The 19,204-nt window shown below is 41.1% G+C and overlaps 1 protein-coding gene across 4 annotated transcripts in view; it reads left to right on the forward strand.

The window, feature by feature from the left end:
* Positions 1 to 18,184, forward strand: part of LOC137631776 (myoneurin-like) — a 262,298-nt gene extending 244,114 nt beyond the window's left edge. For 3 of the 4 annotated variants that reach the window (XM_068363734.1, XM_068363732.1, XM_068363733.1), the window contains one exon: positions 3,414 to 6,584. In XM_068363734.1, coding sequence (XP_068219835.1) covers positions 3,414 to 3,873 — 460 coding nt within the window. In that variant the 3' untranslated portion in view covers positions 3,874 to 6,584. The other variant, XR_011041946.1, reaches the window with a different exon arrangement.
* Positions 18,185 to 19,204: the final 1,020 nt, after the last annotated feature.

Genomic DNA, 19,204 nt, shown 5'->3' on the forward strand with positions numbered 1-19,204 from the left:
AGAGGAGGTGTCGTCCATGCTAGAGAAGGGTACCATGGAAGAAGTTCTTCTCCCAGGGCCAGGTTTCTACAGTCGCCTATTCCAGGTGGAGAAAGCGACCGGGGGGTGGAGACGGGTTATAGATCTGTCAGCTCTCAACAGGTTCGTCAAGAAGACGGACTTCAAAATGGACACTCAGAATTCAGTCCTGGTGTCCTTGAGGGAGAAAGATTATATGATGACCATCGACCCCAAGGACGCATACTTCCAGATTCCGGTCCACACCTCGGGTCGGAAGTTCCTCCGGGTGAAATAGGGTTCCCAGATCCTGCAATTCAGGACCCTTTTCTTTGGTCTGTCAACAGCGCCCCAAGTGTTCACGAGAGTCTCCACGGCTGTCGCAGTGGGGGCTCACGAACGAGGCATCCGCCTTATCAGATACCTGGACGACTGGTGGCTTCTTTCCGCCTCAATGGTCCTCTTGGACTGACAAAGGAGAAGTCTCCTCCAGTTTTGCAAGGATCTGGGGAGCGTAATCAACCCGAAGTAGTCAAATCTATCCCCATCCACCGGAATGAACTACTTGGGAATGACATTAGACATCATTCGGGGAAAATTTTCCCTTCGGAGGATAAGTTAAGAAACCTCAGGCACATTAGTCAGCCGTTCCTGTCAGAACACCCCAGGAGGGCGAAAGACTGGCAGAGGCTGATAGGTCACCTGGTCTCATTGGAGAACCTAGTTCCCCAAGGGAGGGTAAGGCTCAGATCCATCCAATGGAATCTCAGGAACCTCTGGTGACAGACGGATTCGCAGCAGGTGCTAATCCCAGTCCTTCCAGACACGAGACCCTCCCTAGAATGGTGGCATTGCCAGTCGAACTCACTCAAGGGGACGACCTTCGGGACCGGCCCTCCCGAGTTACTACTGTTCACAGACGCCTCCAACCAGAGATGGGGAGCCCTTCCCCTCGACGAAACGGCACGAGAGACCTGGTTGGAAGGGGAAAGGCAACTCCACACAATGTCCTGGAGTTGGAAGCAGTCCAGAAGGCGTGCCTACACTTCGCAAGTCTGCTAAAGGGGAACACCGTGGCGTGTATGTGCGACAACGCCACGGTAGTGGCATACATAAAGAAGCAGGGTACTCGTAATCGAAGGAGTTGTGCGATCTCACCATAGAGAGTCTAGATTGAGCGGAAGAAAATCAAGGGGTGATGTTAGCAAGGTTCATTCCCGGGAAGAAAAGCGTTCTGGCCGACGGCCTCAGCAGAATGGGCCACATAGTAGGGACAGAATGGTCCCTTCTCCCAGGAATAGCCAAGCTCATCATTCAACGCTGGGGTTCCCCGGTGGTTGACCTCTTTGCAACAACCTCAACGCCCAACTCCCAGTCTATTGCTCCCCTGTACCAGACCCGAAAGCATCCTTAGAAGACTCTTTTCAGCACAAGTGGGACAATCTGGATGTGTACGCCTTTCCCCCTTTTCACGTTGATAAGACAAGTGCTCAGCAGAGTCAAGACGGCCCGAAACCTAAAGATGACTTTGGTAGCGCCCTGGTGGCCAGAGAGAGAGAGTAGTTCGCGGATCTAAAGGACCTATCAAGTCAACCGCCGTGGCCTCTGTCCGCCAGGTCAAACCTCCTGCACCAGCCTCACTTTCTCAAGCTCCACGACAGGCCACTCTCCCTACGTCTTCACGACTGAAGACTAAAGAGCGGCTCCTGAAGAAAGAAGGATATTCTTCCTCCACGGCTAAGAGAATATCCCTACTCCTGAGAAAGTCGTCAACCGCGGTCTACCAGACAAAATGGACCTCCGTCGCGAAGTGGTGCTCTGAGAGGCACATTAGACCTCTTAAGGCCTCTGTCCCAGACATAGCAGATTTTCTGGTGTTTCTCAGGGACAAAGCAGAGATGTCAGTCCCAGCCATATAAAGGGGTTCGGGCTGCCTTAGGCCAAGACTTCCTCCTGAACGGCATCGACCTGGGGGCCTCGAGACACATAGCGATGCTTGTCAAAAGCTTCGAGTAGTCTTGCCCCCCTCAGGCGGGAAAGGTGCCCCAGTGGGACTTAGGCAAGGTCCGGAAGATGATGTGTCGTTCCCCCTTTGAACCCTTGAAGGATATCGTGGACAAGGATCTCACCCTCAAGGCCGTCTTCTTGCTGGCCTTGGCGTCCGATAAGAGAGTGGGAGAGATCCATGGTTTGTCATTCGACGTCTCTCACTCCGACCAGGTATCAAAAACCTCTTCGTTTCCACAGGTGTTAATAGGAAGCAAGTTTCCAAGAACACCATTTCCTTCTGGCTGAGACAAGTCATCGCTAGAACCTATGAAGAGGATAAAATGGCAGTGCCAGGCACTCCCCGGACCCATGACATCAGGGGTCTGAGCACCTCCTTGGCCTTTGAGAGAAACATGGCGGTGGGGCAGATCCTACAGGCAGGCACTGGGTCGCACCAGTCAACCTTTACTGCTCACTACCTCAAGGATTATTCAAGGAAATCCTTGGATGGGTTCTCCATTGGGACAGTCATGGCCGCCCTCCAGGCTGTGTAGCGGTAGGGCCAGAGGCTGTCCCCAACAATGAACACATTCTTCGTGACTACATCCGGAGGGAATCGTCAGAAGAATTTTTTAAGAGGTAAATCTTAGATAATAGCGTAAGGTTGCGCAGTTACCCTCACTCCCGCACTCTGATAGGCCCCCGCATTCCATAAGCCCTCTAGGCACTATGTGCCGAGTCAAGTGTCAGAATAGCACTCCCGCCTCCTAAAGTATAAGTCTCCAAGAAAAGTAGTTCTCGGTGAGTATTCGTGTTGGAACAAATCAAAAATTTTAAATAATTTTTATTTTTCCTAACATACTCACCGAGAACTACTTTTCGGGTAATGGCCCTCCCTTCCGTCCCCGAGTGCCATCCTTCCATTGCCAAGTTGGGCTAAGCGACGAACTTAATGAGGACGCTGACCCAGAGAAGCAGTGACCTGCCCTAATCCTGCCCTCAGGGTGCATTCTCTGGCGGCGGGGGTAGGCCTATATAGAGAACGGAGTAGGGGGGTAACGGCGCGAAAAACCTTGGTCGAGAAAGAGAGATCACCAAGTGACTCCAAGAAAAGTAGTTCTCGGTGAGTATGTTAGGAAAAATAAAAATTATTTAAAATTTTTTATTTCAGTAATGTTTCTGCAAAATATCTCTATATCTACTAAATCTTTAGTTAATATATTTTTATTAATAACTTGCAATAAGTATATTCTCAAAATTATATTAGTTTTGTAATTTTAAGATATGTTCAGTTTTATTTTATATTGGGGTCCAAACACTATTGGCTTTGAATTATAAATATTAATTTTAAGGTTTATCATGAAACAATAAGATAGTTACTTATTTGAAGGGAAAAAAATACATGTCTATTTTTTATTTCATTACAGATGTTCCAAAAACAAGAAATTACTACAACATACCTCTCAGGAAGTTTGTGATGCTACTATAAATCATCCCAGTGAACCAATCAAAATGATTAATATTGATGAGTATCAGCTTGATAAGAGCAACACTTTTGTATGCCCAGAATGTGGAGAAATCTTCAATGAATTGGAAAAATTTTCTGCGCATGCAGAACAAAAAGGTCATGGAGGCCTTCAAGGCTCCTGTTGGATATGTGGGGTCTGTGAAGCAGCCTTCTTTGAAGAGGATGACTTGACTAAACACCTTGTCTCACATAATACAGATATTGAAGGCGTTGCAAGTTCAAATGGGGAAAAACAGCCAGTAACCATTTTTGACCAAGACATTTGTAATGAAGTAAATGGTCGTCTAACTTCTGTAGATGTTCCCAATGATGCCTCCAAAAACAATTACACATTGCATGATAAAGTTGAGTCAGACTAATTAGCATGTGGACTGTTGGTTTGTAAAAATATAGTTTATTTTGAAAAGTTCAAGAATAGCAATGACTCAACAAAATTGATTGGAATGCTTATTGTGACATCCAAGTGTTAATAATGAAAGACAAGTGACAGAGTACCACTACATTCAAGCATCAGTTTAATTACATGTATGGAGGTGTATAGTATTTATTTGGTTTTTTTTTTTGTCAGCCAAGACATAATTTATGTAAGTTATTTCATAAATGAGGTGTTTGGTTGACCATTGATTCAAAATTTGTTTATATATAAAAGTGTACCCTAGTTGAGGTAAATTGTATGGGTTGATGCAAGAGGCCAGAAGGTATATATAGTATGTATTTGAATTTTTATATGCTGCATTATCTATTTTATGTTTTTGACAGGAATAATTTCATATACAGGTATACCTCGCCCTATGTCGGTAGTTGGTTCCAGGAGAGGGACCTAGACTCTGTCCACACAACCAAACATTGTTCTGTGAACTTTGTTTTACATCGAACAAAGTTCGGTAAAAGTCTTTATGCTTGTGCCCAAACAGTGACAGTTGAGGAGTGAGAGCTTGGTGTTGGCAGCAAGAGTGATTGCTGTACGAGTAATGAGAATATGGACAGTCGTACACTCAAAAAGAAAATTCTCTTCTATTGTTACAGTATTGCTGTGTGTGCTAGAAAAAAGGACGACAAAATTATTTTGTAAAGAATGTTTGCAAAGGCGACGGAATTTGGAAAGTTATGTTACAATATGCTACAGAAGTTGTAAGTGAATTAGAACTAGATATCATAAATTACATGAGAATGAATCTAAATATGTTTTACAATCTCATCTCAAAACTGGAACCTACAATCACCAAACAGGATACAAATATGAATTATGAGATGGTTTTATGTGTTGAAGCCCTATCACAGGCAACATTACTTCATCTATCAACAGGCTGAAACTATACAGAACTTCAATACACAAAACAACAAGGATTTCCATGCAGAATTTGTGTAAAATTATACCAGAAACTTGCAGAGAGATCTGTGAAGTCTTACGAAAAGAAATTTATTTGACTTACTAATTTGCTGCATTTTTGGTCTTTGCTAATGTGGAGAAGTGCTAGTTTTTGCTTCACCTCTTCTTCAATAATATAATTAAGATCCAGAGTTATTTTAGAAATTGCTGCAACTCGTGCATCATAATCTCTATAAACATTGGCCCTCACATTGCAAAGGCTGAAAGGATGTTGTTTATATAACTATCAAGTTTAAAGTTGCCTCACGGGCCTAATAAACTTTGACATGTTCAAACTTTAAAGTAGAGGATACAGAAATGATACATCATTGACATTGGTTAAAAATGTAACTTCTAATATTACATCAGGCAACAATATCTCCGCAGTCTTTAACCATCAATGAGCACAGCTCTTGTTACTTCGGTAATCATATGATAAAAACTATACAGAACTTTGCTTGCTACTTCTGCACTTCTGACGTCACCTTAAACAAAGTTCGTTGAGCAAAAGATCGTCCGTGAGGACGGAGCCTCAAGTTGAAAGACGACTCGAGCCAAATTTACTAGTCTAAATTTACTTATCACTAGGCTAAATCACACATAATTGTTCCCAGTTATTATTTTGTTTATAAATACAATTTGAATAATATATGATTAATAAGAATCTATTTTAAGCTTGCAAACAAATTAATTTTAGTTTTTAATATACAGAAAAAAGTAATTAAATTTATGAATGAATATACATGCATACTTGTAGATGTCGATGTTTACAGTTTGGTATATTTACAGTACTGTACGTCGCATGGTCTTTATTCGTGATTGTGGGTTGCTCTAATTCAGGATAGAAAAAAATATTTTGCAAGGTTAAATAACAAATGAAGTTAAAATTATTTTGCGATAGATGAAATGAACTAATTTGTTTAATTTATTAATATTTACACTTTTTTTTTTTTGCATTGCGAACGTAGATGGCTGTCGATCATCATCGTCAACTGCTGATCCTGGCTGTTGTTAGATATGCATATTAATAAGATACTGGTCGAGAGTTCTTGAACTGTTCTTTTCATTTCTTGTATCAACAATACTCTGTTAATTATATGTTTGCATAATTGCAATACAGCAGTGAATTGAAAACAGCTGACAACAAAACCAAAATTAAAACACTCTAATTCCTGTTGTTAAAATACACCTTGAATATTATTAATAATAGAATAGTACAAAAACTATTAAACAAAGTTCACATAGCAGAAAAAACCAGTAAATATATGTTGTGTTGTCGACTAAACTACAGATCAGCTGAAGAAATTGAATGATGCGTCTTAAGCCCAGCCTATGATTGAACATAGATTTAAGCAAAGTATAAGTTTATTATATATGTAGTATTTAACTGACACTTTTTGAGGAACAAAGGTTTCTGTTAAATATGTTTTGAGAGAGAGATGATTACTGTATATTATTAACATTTACTGTAAATGTACATATTTTAACATGATTTTATTTACTTTTATTCTTATTTATTGTAAAGTATAAGATTTATGTACTTTTAATACTTTTCTAGTGATATTATGACTTCAATACGTGGCTTAAATTTCACGTTAATTTACCATATATTTTCAACAAACAGCATATAATTAAACCTGACTTAAGTCAAAAGGACGTAACTCGAGGTATACCTGTATATAAATTTTTAATGTGCATGTATTAGGTGTTTTTATTTGCATAAACCTGACGACATACAACCAGAGGGAGACCACATCATCTACGTGTATAACGTTAGCCGTAACAAAGATCACTCACAGTGATTTTCCTTGACTCAGTTATTGAAGAAAATGTATTTGTTCCTATGTAAAACCTTCGTCATTTATAAGGGGTTTTACTCTGGTGCGAGCTGGAGACCACCGATGAAGAATTATTAAGGATCTGGCAGCCACTCTCCACCAGTGTGTAGGGTGGACAGGTTCTGATTTACAACGAGCAAGTTATTTCTGCTCTGGTCGTCGTCTTGGTAGGACATGTGTTGTTGTATCTGGCCTTTGTAGTTTTTCATCTGGTGTTAACTGTTTTTCTCATTTCAGTATGAGTGCAAAGCAAGTTTGTGTGATGAGAACTTGTCCTGTTGTGGATTGACACCATTATGGAACGTACACGAGTCGTTTGGATGTCCTTGTCCTTGAGTTTTTCACAGGATGAGATGACGAATAATGGTGGACAAGTGTTTTATCAGGTTTTTCCTAATTATGTATATCATCCTGCCTTCTATAGCTTAGCAAGAGATCCTTCATTAGAGATTGACCCTCTTGCTACATCTACCCCAGTCTTTGAGTGTCCTCCAACTGCAGCTTGCTGTATGCCACATAAGAAGCGCCCTGTTCTGCTAGAGCCTTTGCCTCCACGGTCGGCTTTTCTTAACTGATCAGAGGTCGAACTGAGAGTTTTCTGGTTATATATACCTCCTGTATCGCCTGTACAGTTGGTGAGTAACTCTGATGAGCACCTACCCTTGCTGCCATTAATGAGGAAGCCTGCACTCCCCCTTAAGCCCAGAGGTCCGCGTATCCTTTATACTTATATTCCAAAGAAAACTAACTCTACATTGAAGGCTAAGGGCAGTAAAGATGGAACTCGACAGGATCAGCATCATGAAGTACCTATCAAGTCAAAGCACCAGCAGCAAGATGTGGAAGATAGGCGACTCATCCGCTGTCTCAAAAAGTAATGGAGCATAATGTGCGTCCACTATTCCACAGTTCCAGAAGCATGAGGTGCGTCCACTAATCTGTTTTTCAGGGAAATGCCCTGCTTTCCCGCGCAATTTTTGCCTTCAAGAATCGCACCCGCAATTCTCGCCCTGTTCTAAAAGAGCATCCTTCATTCCGTCAGAGCTCTTCTTCTTCTGTAGTTTTTGTTGACGATGATGATGTATTACTTGTTCATGAATGAAATCCACAGTCTTGATCCTGGACCCAAGAGACTGTGGATGTGGCTATCCCTCCAGACTTGGAGGTCCAAGCCCTAAAACAGCACACACACCTTTGCCCTTTCCTCTGCTGCCGAGGGGGTTCCCCGAGCCTCAGAGTTTGGCAGCTAATAATATTAAATCTGATATGCTTCCTACTCCCTCAGTACTGTTAGAAGCGGACAGAAATCTGCATCCCTCTGCTGATGAGACATGTTTCTGGTGCTTCAACTCCAAATATGTTTCATTTCAGGTGTATCGACTTGTTTCCATTGATTTGGACAACACTTTGGCTATGGAGGGTGTTGAGTCATACCATATGTCCACATCCCAATATGTTGATTCAGCCTCCCTTGATGACTGTATTCTGTAGGATGACCCATGTCTCATTCGTCTTATCTGTTCCAGAGGTCTGGAGAGTCAAGTTTGAGGACACTGCTGCTCCACCATCAGGTAAGCATGCTCAAGTAGCATCTCTTGCTCACCCCTCCCTTGTTCCCATTGAGCAACCCGCTGGTTTTGATTCATCAAAGTCCTCATCTTCGGAACCAGGAGAGAAATTGTTTTTCCTGAGACTTTTGGGGGTCATACTGAAACTGAATAAGTTAAGTGAAGTGCCTAGAGCTCTGTTTGCAGGGAGAAAGACATTGATTGAATTTTATTTCTGGAGCCTCATAGCTTTAGGGACCAGTTGAAACTGCCATGGTATCAGCAGACTGAGGGTACAATCCTGAAAGTAGAGCAGCAAATTTCTGTGCCTAAGGACTCCCCTTACAGCTGCGAGGTGGTCTAAATTGATTCCTCCAACCCTGAAGAAGCAACAGACATTTCTATTTTTTATTCTGATGTTGCTACCTTGACCCTGGGGATGTCCAGTGGGAAGCTGGCTTAGCAGCCAACCATTTTCACTACGTCTGAAACAGAACCTAGAAATGGTAGCAATGACTTTGCAACCTTGTTTGTGGTTGGACCACTGGTAAGGCACAATCTCCTGTTATGTGGTTTGGGAAAACTTCACTGATTCCAAGAAAAGGAGACAGTACGAAGAACTCGTCTGTTCAGGGGCTAAAGTCCTTGATTTTTTGGTTCACCAGTATCCCTTCCTTTGGAGTAATAGCATTCTCGAGCATTGGGATGCTGTAGTGAACAAGTTCGTTTGTCATATGGCATTTCAGGATACGTTGGCTTTATGAAAGACACCGTTGACACAATGTCCAACCTTGTTCCCTCCTGAAGAAGTTGCAGCGATAGTAGAGAAGTCGGAAAAGGCGAGCTAAGCCTCATTCTTTCGATGGGCGCCTTCCTTTGAACAAGCACTTCCGGCATCCTCCAAGTAGTCCCCTCCTAAAGAGCCTCAGCAGCATAATAATATTCCTTCCGAGGCTGACCATACTAATTATATGGTAAGCAAGGCGAGTCGTCCCATATGTTTCGTCACCGTGGACATTTCAGCTGGAGAGGGTCAAGTCATTAAGGGTTCATATTAGGAAAGGCAATTCCCCATGACCACCTGTATTGGGATGCCTGGCATGTCCTTGGACAAGGTGGCAGTTATACGAGGCAGATCTCTGGACAGTAGAGGTTCTTCCCCCAGGTTTTGTTTCCCATTCATAAACTGTCACCCTCTTCTCACTTTTACTCCGATGAACTGGTCAGTGTATTTGAGACGGTCCACCAAAGGTATTTTACGAGACAAGGTTTGAACTAGAATGCTGGAAAAGAATGCCATAGAGGAAGTCAATGACAGGTCTCTGGGTTTCTAAAGCAACTTGTTCCTTATTTGATCCAATTTGTTCTTCAGAAACAGTTCAAAATAGTCTCTCGGCAGTCAGACAAAACAACTTCATGATGTCCATAGACCTCAAGGATGTAGACTTTCCGATTCCAGTTCAACCAAAATCAAGAAAGTATCTCTGCTTCATTCTGGTATAAGGAGATTCCAATTTCAAGTCCTTTGCTTTGGCCTGTATACAACCCCATAAGTGTTCACAAAAGTCTTCACTGTGGTGTCACCCTGGGCTCATGCTGTGCGCATCAGACTTTTGTATTACATGGACGACTGGCCTTTACTGGCAGAGCTTGAATCTCAAATTCTACACCACTGAGATCTTGAATTTTGTCAAGATCTTGGAGTCAGGATAAATCTTGAGAAATCAGTTCTCAACTTTCAGCGTGGTCTACAGTATGTGGGCATGAGTATTAATACTGCCCAAGTAAGTGTTTCCAACTGGAGACCGGCTGTTCCAAGTCAGACAGGTTGCAGCAGTCTTCTTCGAGTTGAACTCCCTTCAAGTGCAGCAGTAGCAAAGACTTCTGGGTCATCTCATGTCTGGAACGGTTCTATCCTTTTGTAAGGATGCATTTATGCTCCATTCAATGGGCACTGCAGTCCCAATGGTGCCCAAGGATAGACTCGAGATCTGCTCTGGTCGCAGTCCTTCCAGAAGTCAGGACGGATTTCTCTTGGTGGCTTCGAGAGAAACTTTTGAGTGGGTTCCTGTTGCAGGCCCTTCCTCTGGAGTTTCACCTTTTCTCCAACACATCTTGGCAAGGGTGGGGAGCACATCTCCAGACCTAGTATGTTACCTGTCTATAGACACAGGAGTTTACCATGTCAACTACAGCCATACCTTGGCATTCGACCACATTAAATTCCAAAAACATGGCCAAGCACCGAATCCTTTTTACCCCCCTTACAAATAATGTCAAAGGGATTAATTCATTCTAACACCCAGTTGATTCACTAGTAACATAACAGATAAGACAATAATTGATATGAAGTTTTTATGCAAACAGTAAATAACACATAAAACTATTGATAAAAACATTAAACAAGTTATTTTAACATAAGAAAACTTACCTTTTTTTATTGTGATATGATGGAATACGTGGATAGAGGTGTGAGGAGGAAGGCAGGAGTTACTGCCAGGAGGGGAATCCCCTCCATAAAAACAGCAGGTAATTGAGGTTTGGGAGTTTTCCCTTATTTATCATTGAAAAGGTGTACAGCACTATTGGTTATAACGGTATCAGGATGAGAGGAGATTTTTCAATAAAAGCTCTCATATCCCCCCACATATCACAAATTTCTTTAATCACAACTTTGGATATCCTCCTTCCATTTATTCTCCACCAGAGTCCTTGTTGCTCATTTTGAAGAGGTGTTTCAACTCTTCTGTAGTAAGCTCAGTACTGTACTGTGGTCTTCCAATAGCTCTTCAATATCCTTATTGTCGACCTCCAAGCCCATGCTTTGTCCCATTGAAACATTATCATGCACAATTTCTTCCTTAAAACCCTCAAAATTTATCTCTGGTACAGTCAGGCTTGATTTTCCTTCATGTTGAATTCATGGTGGAGTAGATCACTTGGTTCCATGTATTGTATCACCAATAAGATTTAACAAAATTGAAAATATGGAAATAATTTTTCAAAAATTCATTCGAGTCTCATTAGTGACTTCAAAACACTTCTGAAACAATGCTTTCATATATAATTTCTTAAAATTACATATTTTTTGTCGATCCATTGGTTGTAGCAAAGGGGTGTTAGGTGGCAGACATTTAACCTGAATAAAGTCAAATTCATCGATAAATCCTCTTCCAAGCTTGTAACGTGTGCAGGACCATTATATAGTATATAAAGAGGCGGCCTTGTATTAGCAATTTATTTTCTTGCAAATATTCTTTCGCACTGCAAAAACTTCATGCATTCACTCAGTAAAAAAATTGCAGGGTCACCCAGGCTTTTGAATAAGCATGTCACGTAACATGTAATGTACTCTTTATAATATTGTTCCTTTTGAACACCTTTGGTTTGTCGGAATGATAAACTAACAATGGCTTAACCTTAAAATCTCCTCTTGCATTACCACACAGCTTGTACCCTGGTATTGCTTTTTCTTTTCTTTTTTGTAATAAAGGTTCTTTTTGGCATAAAAAAAAAAAAAAACAGTTTTATCCGCATTGAACACATGTTGTGGTGTACAACCTTCTTCGTTATAAGTTTACTATAATGGAAACAAATTTTTCAACCTTTTCCTTGTCAGAACTTGCTGCCTCTCCATGCCTTAGTACATTATGTATTTCACTTTTGTTTTTATATTTGTCAAACTACCCTCTACTATCCTTGAATATAAAATTTTTCATACTTGTACTAGGGGTCTTCTTAATCAAATCATCATAGGTTTCTAGCATCTTTTCACAAATAAATGCCTCACTAATGCTATCACCTTGTAACTTTTTCCTATATAAAAATAAGTAGCAACTTTTTCAAGTATCTGAGGCCTTTGCTTCATCAACATTAGCTCCCTTTATTCTTTAAAATAGTCGATAGTGTCGGCAGCCATAGAATATAGGACGGCAAGATACAAACGCACACCATTTTTGTGTTTAGCAATGATTTCACTTTTCAGTTCCATTGTTGTTCTCACTGTTTTCCTTTTCATTTGACCACTTTCACTTTTATTCTTTTTGGGACCAATGTTTTAGGGCTAATAAATTAAAATAAAGACAAAGATACAAAATATCATCATCACTTCCAATGCCTGTTGACACAAAAGGCCCTCAGTTAGATTTTGCCAGTCGTCTCTATCATGAGCTTTTAATTCAATACCTCTCCATTCATCCTCTTCCACGTCAGGTTTCATAATCCTCAGCCATGTAGGCCTGGATCTTCCAACTCTTCTAGTGCCTTGTGGAGCTCAGTTGAAAGTGTGGTGAACTAATCTTTCCTGCGGAGAGCAAAGAGCATGTCCAAACCATCTCCATCTACCCCTCACCATGATCTCATCCACATATGGCACTTGAGTAATCTCTGTAAGAGTTTCATTTCTAATCCTGTCCTGCCATTTAACTTCCAATATTCTTCTAAGAGGTTTGTTCTCAAATTTACAAAATCTGATGGATATTGTTTCATTGTCATACCACGACTCTTGTCTATACAGTAACACCAATCTCACCAAACTGATATATGTAGCCTGATTATCAGATGTAATTTCAGGCGATTTGATTTCCAAATTAATAAAACCTAGCCATTGTAGGTCATCGGCTGTCGGCACACTAGCCCAGACACCATTCAATGTGACAGGGTAGTGGCCAGTAGACCAAACTCGGCCGGCTCTTGCCGGCTAAGTCAGTTGTGTCAGTAAATCATTGGCTGTCGGTCCACAAGTTTTGCCGGCAAGGTTAGTGGCCGGCAGCCGCCAGTTAGGTTAGTACCTGGCGGCACTAGCCAAGAAATAGAGAGAGAGAAAGCAAGGAGTGAAGGGTGATGTAAGAGCACTGTCTCACTTCCTTCCTCCGGCATGAGGGTTCTAATGGAAGGGGAGAATATAAGATAATCAAGCTTCCACCCATCCACATCCGTTGCCAGTCCCTGCTGGTCATAGGATGTGAATGGCAGCCCAAGGGAGGACTGAAGATCCCTCCAAAGTAAATGGATCTTCTGCCGGCAGCTGGACCTGCCGACACAGCTATCCCGGAGCCCTGTGTCCGATAGGGAAACTGTACGACCAGACCATACAAGCAGAAGTCCAAGCCGGCCCTACAACCTGCCGGCAAGCGGCGAGATTGCAGGATAACGGCCAAAGGGATGTGATGGCTAGGCCATCACTAATGGACAGAGTGGGGAGGGGAAAGGGTCCTGTATAAGGTGTGAGAGGAGCCAGCAGCACGACGGTCCTACCACACCTTGAGGAAGCTCTGTTTCAGTATCGGCGCCATCCTAGGCGGATGGAGAATTCATTCCCCAGCCTAGGGTCTGCCAATACAGTAAGGGGGCTGGCAATCATCTAGCCGCCACCCTTGATCATAGAGAAACAGAGTTCCAATGCCGGCACCATCCTAGGCAGCAGAATAATCTCTATTCTTCAGCCTAGGGTCTGCGAGCACAGGACTAGTCGACTAAACCACAGGGAGAAGGGGGAATCACATGACCCCTTAAAGTGCAGTCTAGGGAGGCAAAGCCTCCTATGCCATCAAACAAGACCCAACAGGGGAGAACATTCACCCTGTCGACCAGTTGCCGGCATACGACAAGTACTCTGAGGTCCTAACCCAAACCCAAAGCTCACCATCAGTAGCTAGGTGAAGGGGCAGAAAATCCTAGCCTAGTCTTGCCTGAATGACAATTCAAGGCAAGATCAACGAGGATTGTAGCCATAAGCTACACTCAGAGGGAAGGAGGGATTACCATATATATGAGGGTAACCGGGGAGATTGTATGAAAGTATACTAAAGCCCCAAGGCTACTAGCCTAGTGATGAGATCGACAACCTAACTCATCGAAGCTCTCTCGTATACTATCTTAGAAGAGGAAATTTTATATGCAATCCATATATCTTACATGTATAAATTGCCTATTATCTTCATTTAAATTTATTAGCACCAAGAACACTTATATCGTGCAAGAGAGTAAACTATAACGCCTAGGCTAGGAAGCCTAGTGTAAACAAGATTGGCTACCTAATTTGCCGAAACTAATGTGAATACTATCGGCATAATATAATTTATTCCTAGCAATGAAGACTAAATAGCTAATTATTTTTATTTAAGCTATTATACCGGGAAAGTCGTTCTGGCTAACTAAATAACTCATGCGTTACGAACGACAGCGCCGAAGACGCCTCCGGTCCAGGCAATAGCTCTGCCAAAAAATTACTTTAATTTTTAATTTACGGCCAGAGCTAAAATTATACAGCATAAGAATCAAATAATCAACTTTCCAGAGGCAGAAGAGGCTGGAGATTGCATAATAAATCCAAATAAATGAGAGAGCACTGGGAAAACCACCGAGCGAGACCGCTACAGAAAAAGGAATAAAGATGGCAGCGATTATGGCACCATCTGAGTATTCAAACAGTAACAGAGGAAGGGAAATTTATAACGGCTCCTCTTTTATTTTGCCACTTTTTCCCCTCGAAGCGTAAAAGCTAAGCGGGGTGCAGATTGCTATGTGGCGTGTCAAGAATACGCGATATCCTAAAAGGAAACTTTAAGGATATTCGCGCCAGGAGTTAGAATTCTGGAGACCTTGAGTTAAATACTCTGGGAATATCATTGTAGTCAAATATACCTTAGGAAGCTACATAAAGGAACCTTCCATCAGGACGACATGGCCTGAGCCCAAAAATATAACATAGCAAAAGTTTACGTGCATCCAAAGCACCGACTGTCTCATAACTAACGCCGTTCGGCTTTACAGGCTTTCACTCGCACTGGTAGAATGTAGACAGTTTTTAGGAATGAACATCCAATTTACAAACATAAAATTACCACAATTCAGAAATACCTTACTAACTCTGTGGATTTATAATTTTGAAATGAGTGCCACTCCCAAATTGTTCCCGATGCTGCTGCCACCACACAGGCCGGCACCAATCCGCTTTATTCAAAATACATTGTGTTTGCTATTGTGATTGTCGAAGCTTTTACTGTGTATTACCTCCACTGTATTTTTCTTATCTCATTAAATTACAATAACATTAACTATGGCTGATAAGCAGATTACTAGTAGTAGTGCAATGAAGTGCAAGATTAGGCGTGATATTGGTAGTACAGTCAGCTCCCATTCTTTGCGAGGGTTAGGTAACATAGACGGGCACAATTTTGCGAATATTTGCTGCCCTAGGGTGGGATAACTCCTAACCTAAGAAGTCATTACCCATTGCCTACGAGCAGGTGTACAAACGGATGAGTAATACATTTAGTACTTCCTAATATTGTTTTTATTTGGTTTCTATCACAGCATTGTATAAGTAATTTGTACTTAAAGGTACATTGTACAGTACAGTACATATGAACACTTGTACACTACGTACTGGACACGCTGTGGTGAAAGGCTATCGTACAGCCTGAAGCCACTTTTTTTATTTGAGGGAGTAGATCTCTTATGAGAATTATTGGCTATAACGTGGAGTTACAAAGTCTTGCCTGCGTCAGATAATGAACCCCCCCCCCAACTTGGAGTGTGAACAATGTTCTGAGGTCCTTCAAGATGGCACCTTATGAACCCTTACGTAAGGCTTCTGACAGGGATCTTACCCTAAAGACAAGACATTGTTCTTGTTAGCCTTGGCATCCTATAAACGAGTGATTTAGCTTTAGGGTCTCGTTTTTGGTATCACACTCAAGAGGTGGAGGCAACTGGTGCTAAAACACAAAATCCATCAATTGAGGAGGCAACTGATAATCCTTATGATCTGTTACTAGATCCTGTAAATGATATCTGTTTATACTTTACTTGAAGCGTACCCGACAGTGTCATCCTATGATACACCACCTTTGTATAAGCACGGGTAGGACGAAAAAGAAAGTCACTGAGAATAACATCTCCTTATGGCTTTGTGAAACCATTCTCAAAGCATATAACCATCAAGGGGAATTCTCAGTGATGAATCCCCAAGCACATGATGCTTTACGGAAAAAACACTCCTGTGTCCCAAGTTCTTAAAGCTGATGTCTAAGAGACAAACCACCTTTACAGTGCGCTAAGGGATAGAACCAATAGGTCCTTGGACACTTTACATAGGGCCTCAGGTAGCTACCCAGCAAGTGGTGTAACGAGCCAAGCTCCTTACAGGACAAATAGTATCGTAACTAAGTTACTAGTTGCACTTCATCATTAATTATTTTGTGTAGAGTAAAATGTCTGGCCTTCTCTTTTCTTTTTCATCCTCTCACTTTGGGTCAGCCAGTGCAATGCTGAAACTGGTCAGACACTAATGCAAGTGAGCTCAGTTGTGATGGGTAGTGTTTTTTACTCAGTGTAAAAGTATCCTCATATTCCTTTTGAAAGGAGAAAAATGTTTTTAATGAAAATCCTATAATCATACACCTTGTATGGTCATTCCAAAACCCTGATATCATGATGGTGACACTGCATGGTAGGCTGTGACTCGTTATACCTTATCACCTTGGGTCACTGAATGCAAGGGCAAGATGTATTATTTCTCCTCTTACCAAAATGTGCATCTTCCTCCTAGTTTGTGTCCAGCCAGATGGTCAACAGGGCTTCTTCCTCCTACGGAAGCCTCCTATTTTAAGTGATGAAAGTTTGTTTTGCGTAGGAACAAATCACAATTTTTAAGAATAATTTGTATTTTTCCTAGCTATACAAACCTGAGCTATTCAAATTTTATTGCACATTGCATCATAGCTGGAATTAGAAGGCCTTGCCTAGTGCAAGTCAGAGCCTGTCCACTCTACACTGGTGGAGTGGCTGCCAGATCCTCGATAATTCGTCATCGGCTGTCTCCAGCTCGCGTCACAGTAAAACCCCTTTTAAATGACTCCAGTTTGTATAGCTGAGAAAAATACAACTTTTTTTTTATTTTTAAATTTGTGATATTTTTCTCTCTAAGGGCCATTTGAAGTTAGAACAAAGTAGATGGAAGAACAAGTTTATGGATGCAATGGTAAGAAAAGGAGTGGCTAGATATATTTTTTAATCATTATTTGGTTTGAGCAAGGAGTAAGTGAATGCATGTTAATGAATTAAAAAGGTTTTATTTACTTTTTCATTTCAAGTTAATTTTATTGGTAGTACTGTACATACTTATGGAAAATCATTTAGTAAGGCATAAATATCAGGCACATTTTATGAGTGCATGAGTAGGAACCACTGTAAATCTGAATTGTTTTATAAGAAAATTATGATGAATCTCCCATAGAAAAAGGTAATACTGTATAAAGATGAACAATGATCATATAAATCATATATTTTCTATATTTGTTTCTGTGCATAAAGGAACTAAACTTAACCCTTTGACCACCATTGGACATATTCTAGATCCTGATAATTCCACTCCCTTCAGCACCATTGGACATATTTTATTTTCTGTCATATATCACTAGTAAAATAACATTTATTCAATAAAATAAAGGTTATAAAGCCATTCCTCCAATAGATTTTGTGCAAACAGTGAGTTAAATAAAATGTCTCATAAGTGGGCTCAAAGCCTGAGTGCCAAATATTTTGGTGAATAGTTGGCCCTTTGAGGGTTAAGATTGATTATACTCCTGTAATTTTCCCCTTTGTATTAGTTGTTAATGGTAGAAGTAAATCGCTAATTCACTAGTCTGTGAATGTTACATATGTTCAGTATAAGCAAACTCAAATATGGTATTATGTTCAGAGTCCATTCTTTGTAGATGGTGAAATCTACAGATAGTAGATGTGAATGACATTGTAATACAGTAATCATACAGTACAATATAATATTAGTAATGCTAATATTTCCTTTCATCTTTCTCTTCCTCTCAAACCTAATACTGTACAAATAATTTGTCAACTTTTATTTTCAAACATTAAATTTCATATTTTAATGAAAGTCTTTACACATCGATGAACTGGTTTCATTAGGTATGCCTCAATATACTGGCCATTTTTTGTTGTCTAATTGTAAAGCCTCATCTCTATTTTCCCCTATCCTTCTACAAAACCCATAAGAAACTCTCAGTCACGACTAAGATCTAAACGTATACTGTTTACTTGTTCATGTGTCACAGAAACCCTCTTCCTTTAATTAGGGATATCATTTCAGCATGAGCTGAAATCAGTCATTAAAGTTGGATAACAAGAGGTTATCCAACTGGGTAGGATGTAGGACTACTCTGAAAACCTAACTTTTGATCTTTAGTTTCGATCTCTGAAAATCCTGACTTTAATTTTTTTTTTTTTTTTTTTTTTGGGGGGGGGGGGCTACTCTGAAAAACCTAACTTAAGATCTTTCGTTTCGGGCTACTCTGAAAAATTTCAGTTCAGGCTACCCTGAGAAACCTAACTTTTGATCTTTTGTTTTGGGCCTCTGAAAAACCTAACTTTCGATCCTTCATTTTAGGCTACGCTGAAAAACCTAACTTTCTATCTTTCGTTTCGTGCTACAGCACTCTGAAAACCTAACTTTCGATTGTTTGTTTCGGCTGTTGTCTTTTACAGATGTGTAAATAGCTTGTAGAAAATTACCTGTCTAATTTTTGTCTACTTACAGAAAGTGAATGGTTGTTTGTAATGGAGTGGTAGCAAGAAGTTTGTGGTTGCTGGGTGAAGGGAGGACACTGCAACCAGTTTATGGCTAAACCAGCTGTTGATCTTCACTTCTTCTGTGCCTCTTGTAGGGGCTATGTCTGTTTGCATTCATCCCTGTTTCCTAAGTGTAGGTTGTACCAGTGCAGTGGCAGGCAAACACCCTGAAGGGGAGGAAACATGCGAAGCGTTCATCGGAGTCAGACTGAACAACACCCCAGAAGACTTCGGGGAGGTCCTACGCTGCTTCTGTCTCCTTATGGGTGCTGGTGCTGCACTTATGCATATGCCAATGGATCAGCCCCTGGGGAGTACACTGGAGGCGTCAGGACTTAGATTT

This window comes from Palaemon carinicauda, chromosome 40, assembly GCF_036898095.1.
Source record: "Palaemon carinicauda isolate YSFRI2023 chromosome 40, ASM3689809v2, whole genome shotgun sequence".
Classification (NCBI taxonomy): Eukaryota; Metazoa; Arthropoda; class Malacostraca; order Decapoda; family Palaemonidae; genus Palaemon; species Palaemon carinicauda.